The sequence below is a fragment of the Leptonotus elevatus genome, chromosome 15 (assembly GCF_054856555.1).
Source record: "Leptonotus elevatus isolate MCC_2025b chromosome 15, RoL_Lele_1.0, whole genome shotgun sequence".
Classification (NCBI taxonomy): Eukaryota; Metazoa; Chordata; class Actinopteri; order Syngnathiformes; family Syngnathidae; genus Leptonotus; species Leptonotus elevatus.
The window spans coordinates 20,462,451-20,467,450 of record NC_141253.1 but is presented as its reverse complement, the minus strand read 5'-3'; the positions used below and the strand labels follow the sequence as shown (position 1 = coordinate 20,467,450).

Below are 5,000 nucleotides of genomic sequence, written 5' to 3'. Positions count from 1 at the left end.
CTGAATTACAGTCCCACGCTTTGTTCTTGTAGCAGCTTTCAGAGACTATAATATGGCATTATTAAGAGGAGTGTATTTAGCTGGCACCGAAACCCAATGCTGAGTTTCACAATATTTCTGACACTTCACTTGACACGTCATGTATTGCTCACTTGGTAACCAGTGTGCCCTGGTTGTGTTTCGACATTCACTCTATTAAATTTCCATTTATTGAATCAGATATAGTGACTTTTGAGTTTATTGGATACAATTTGCATTGAAATAGTTTTCTTGGAATTATCACTAGAATTTCGGCCATATGGCTGCTATCTATAAAGAAACAGTGGTCATGGGTCCCTAGTGGTTACCTAGTGTGACTACTGTGGTCACCATTTGAAGGATAGCTTATGTTCAACTGCAAAGTTGTAAAATTGAGTTCTGCATAAAAAAGGATTAATTGGACATCAAGCTCACCCATATTAGACAGTCATAGGAGTGATGGTTGCCATCTTGAGTCTGAACTGACAATTCTAAATGATCCTTAAGACATTTACCAAGTGTCATGTATATATCCTTCCGTCATAAGAAAACTGTTGTTTCTGGCAGCAATTTTTAAAAATGGCAGTCATAGCCGCAATGTTGAAAATTCTGGATGCCTCCATATCTAAATCTTTTTGGGAACCCTTTGGCTATATGTGTACCAAATGTCATTCTTTTATCACAAAATGCACAATTGTTTGGTTATCTGCTGCACTGAAGCATTAAGCATACGGTACATCAACTTATTTCACTGCATGTATGGGTAGTATACAGGAACCGACACTGACATGTAACGTAAACTGTTTTAAGTTAATTAGTTTAAGATGGCCCTTTGAAAAAGATATTCATTAGTAGTTGCGTCATACGAGTGGAGTATTTTATTGGTGCATATTAGAAGCATATTAAAACAGCATTTTTAAAGACTTATAGTTACTAATTTGGTCTAACATGTCGGTTGCAAAAATGTTATTCACTATTTTCTAAAATATTGCAAATTACAAGATTCAGTTAGTTTTAAATTAAACAAGATATTCAAACGATTAATAGAGTAACAAAATAATTGTAAATTATTTTGACAATTGACTAATAGTGCAGCCCACCGCAGTCCACTCTTTTTTGCACAACAGACCGCGTAAGGACATATTTTGGACCATCAAAGTTGCGGCAGAGCGACGCGGAGATAACCACCAAAGCTGGAACAGCACGTTCGGCCAAATCACGGCGAATATACTGTTAGCTAGTCAAGCCAGCTGCCACAACGGTTATTAATAGGCTTCTATGCAACACACTGTGCGGTTTAACTTATCTAGGTTTTATAATGAAGTTATCCCTCGAAAGCAATCGTGGCAGCTGAACTGACTTCAAATAGAAGTTGGCCTGACCTATCCTTTATTGCACAAAAGCGGACATACTTTGAAATGGAGCGCAATATTACATTTCCAGTGCTCATGTGTACTGGCGCACCAAATTACCGGCACCACTCATTATACTTTTTCTATTTAGATCAGCAGGACAGAGTTCATACCGAGTTGAACATCTGTTGTGAAACGCAGCTTGTGTATCATACTAATCTTGAATGACTTATAGTGATGGCTGCTCAGCATATCTTGGACTGAGGTGATGTCAATGGGTGGGTCTTCCTCTGAGCTCTCCTCACCCCTGGAACCTGGAGATTAAAATTATATTAAATAAATATTTGCTGTATTTTCTGTCATTTGATATAGAATCATTATAGTCTCAACTATCGTGCATTAGGTCAGAATTTTTATGTTGTTATTTTTAAATCATAGCAGAAATAAAATAAATGAGATACTGGAAAGACTTACTGTTTTCTCTGACAAGGCAAAACTCAAGAGTGCTCTGGTTCTCAAGTGTGGAATCTAGGTCTACTGCAACATTTGGGTCTGTTTGCTTCTCCAAACGATACATAGGCCCTGTTTTAGGATGACAGTTAAACCTGATTATTGATTGCCCAGTGAAAACAGTATAACACGAGTGCTGTCCGTACATGCATTGGCAAAGAGAGGCAGGCCGTACTCTGACTTTGAGTGTCAAAGCTGAAAGTATTAGATTCCCACCATCATGTTTGACAGTAGGGATGGTGTTTTTCGGGTTGAAGGCTTAGCCCTTTTCATCGCCAAATAAAGGATACATCATTATGGCCCAAAAAAGTAATTTAAAGTTTCATCTGATCATAAAATATGACCCAAAATATTGAACTTTGCCCAGATAACTATTTGCAAAGGCCAAATAAGTGCTTTTTCTGGAGAAGTTGTGTCTTCTCTGGTCCGTGACCGTGGAATCCAGCAATGTGCAGTGTCTGTTAGACGGTCTGCCTTGAGACATTGCCAATAGCAGAGGCCACATTCACCATAGTGGCTTTGAACAGCAGGTGGCAGCAGAGCCAAAGAGATCAACCAGGGGCTATGTTGAAAAAAAGCCCATTACTCCCATTTCTAAATAGATTTGTGAATAATGATGAAACTTAGCTATGTTTTAATGCTAATTGCTGCAAAACGGAAACAGATAGAAATACTTTTTTTCCTGATGAAAGAAGACTAATCTTTCTTTTGGTAGTTTCCATGTTTTCATAGCAATAGAACACAATATTTTGTGGGCCTTGCAAAATCAGTCAAAATCCCGGGAGTGAAGGGGATTGCTTCTGTGAAAATAGCTGGGAGTGAATGAGTTAAAAATCTATTTCAAAATTACTTTTTAATGTATACAATTAAGCTTGACAAAAAAAAATAAAAAATAAAAAATTTAAAACAAATATTCCACAGAGGAATAGCAAAAAATAAATGTATAACATTTTACAATTACTGAAGTATAATTCACATAAATTAATATGACAAAAAACAAAGTGTGCAATGCAAAGTTATATGCAAAACACAAGGAATAAAGTTAAACACAAACAGTAAATACATTAATAATTGATATCTTCGTTTCTTGTGCAGTTGTTTTTCAAGAACGTTAAGTCTGACGCATGATGAATTTGAAGTTCGAAGTATAGCCAAAAAATGACAGTTGGAAGAGGACATGATATGAACAAAGAGAATAATTGCGTTCAAATTAATCATTTTAATGTACCAGACGTGGTCTGTAATGCTCACTACCTTTTGGCCACAAGCTTTATTGTTCCAAATTACAATGTTTGTTTACCGTAAAGGTAAAGCCATGCACTTTCCAGCAGATTCGATTTGGTGGGGGAAGACGGTCGGTGGAGGAAGACAGACCTCCCGGTTTCGGCATCGGTGAACTGCAGCAGTTGTAAAAGGCAGGTGATGTGCCGGCGCTCCCCGTACAGCAAGTGAAGACTGCTCACCTCCCTCTAGCCGTGCACTGATTGCCATAGCGGTGAACCGGGGATATTGCCATCCTCCACCCGGCGTGAAGGCTGTCATACTTCATAAACTGTATTTTGTTCAGCTTGGCGCCGCAAAAATCTCCCTCGATTGCAAACCAGGAAATGTATTTTTAGCGGGTGAAAACCAGCGCGAGTGGGTGACGTCAGTACTCTGGTGTACGTACAATGTTGCGTTCAAGTGCACCATGGAAAACTGTCTATTCTTCTACTGCACAATCACAACTCTAAGAATGACGTGCTTCAGAACCGAAACATGGCACCGTTTGATTTTACGTGAATCCGTGCTTGGAAGTACTGACCCAAATCTGTCTATACTACAAAAAGTACCCATCCCTACTAAATATACTTTCTGTTTGATGATTTTACATTAATTCTAACATTTTACTCAAGCAAATATCTGTTACATAATTTAAAAAAAATAGATTAATCTCAATTAATTATGGAATGTTGTGTGCTTAATTAGCTTAAAAAATTTATCGTTTGACAGCACTAACAAATACAAGAAGAAAAATAACAGAAAAATGTTCTTTCATATTTGCTGGTGCTATCATATCTGATTTCATTACCTGATCCTTTCTGTGATCCTTTCCTCTTCTTCAGTGCTTTCTGAAGAATTTCCTTCATGGTTACTTTCAGACTGTCCACCGGGATTAAAGAAAAACCCTGAGCAGCATTTCTAAAATGGATAGGGAAGGTGAGATTATTAAGATTCCTATACATTTGCCCAATCAATAGAACAGAGACTAAAAATGACATTATGACAACATTATTCATGACATTTCCAATACAAGAACACAAACACAGTGATACCTTGATTTAGGACAGGGGTGGGCGTACTCGGTCCTCGAGGGCCTCCTGCAGGTTTTGGATATGTCCCATATCCAACTCACCTGATTCATATGATCAGCTCATCAGCAAGCTCTGTATAAGCCTGATAACGATCCTGTTCATTTGAATCTTCCGTGTTGGAGGAGGGAAACTTCTAAAACCGGCAGCACTCAGGCCCTCAAGGGCCGGAATTACCCTCCCGTGATTTAGGAGATCCATTTGTTCCGTGACTACACTTGTGATTCAACTCAGTTGTACCTCAAATTAACTTTCCCCATCAAAATGAATGGAACTGCAATTAATATGTTCAACAATCTTTATCATCTACACCTTTCTTCGACCATCCCCTAAATCTGTTTCTTCTCTGAGTGGCATGCCAGGTGTGCTAAAAAGGAAGAAGTGCACCTTCAAGGCTGCGGTCGCCCACTTCGTGTGACTGAGCAGTTTTGTCTGCCCCGGACAGATACCCCTCCATCCCACATGTGCAAGGTTTGCTGAGATTTTTTTTCAAAACCCATATTTTCATTAATCAAAGAAAATTGGGGAGCTGTTTGGTGACCTGTCAAGATTCTTATTCTGTCTCCTTCTGTTCGTCATTGATTTTTTCCCCCGCCTCCTTTTTTTCATTGACAGATAGGGGCATATCAGTACATTTTGTTGGTCCGTCATTCGTCAGTGGCCAGGCGACTCGTTCATCATCGTCAGTCTGTCAATATTTCAGGCCTACGAAATTTGTCATTAACAAACTTCAATTAATATATATATACATATATATATATAAACACAG

At 38.5% G+C, this 5,000-nt stretch overlaps 1 protein-coding gene across 9 annotated transcripts in view; it reads right to left on the bottom strand.

Annotated features, from left to right (window-relative positions):
* Positions 1-5,000, bottom strand: part of mapkap1 (MAPK associated protein 1) — an 83,259-nt gene that overhangs the window by 24,557 nt on the left and 53,702 nt on the right. For 8 of the 9 annotated variants that reach the window (XM_086096241.1, XM_086096237.1, XM_086096245.1 and 5 more), the window contains 3 exons: positions 3,952-4,061; positions 1,845-1,952; positions 1,544-1,684 (listed from right to left, as the gene is read on the bottom strand). In XM_086096241.1, coding sequence (XP_085952367.1) covers positions 1,544-1,684; positions 1,845-1,952; positions 3,952-4,061 — 359 coding nt within the window. The remainder of the gene's footprint in view (positions 1-1,543; positions 1,685-1,844; positions 1,953-3,951; positions 4,062-5,000) is intronic. The other variant, XM_086096246.1, reaches the window with a different exon arrangement.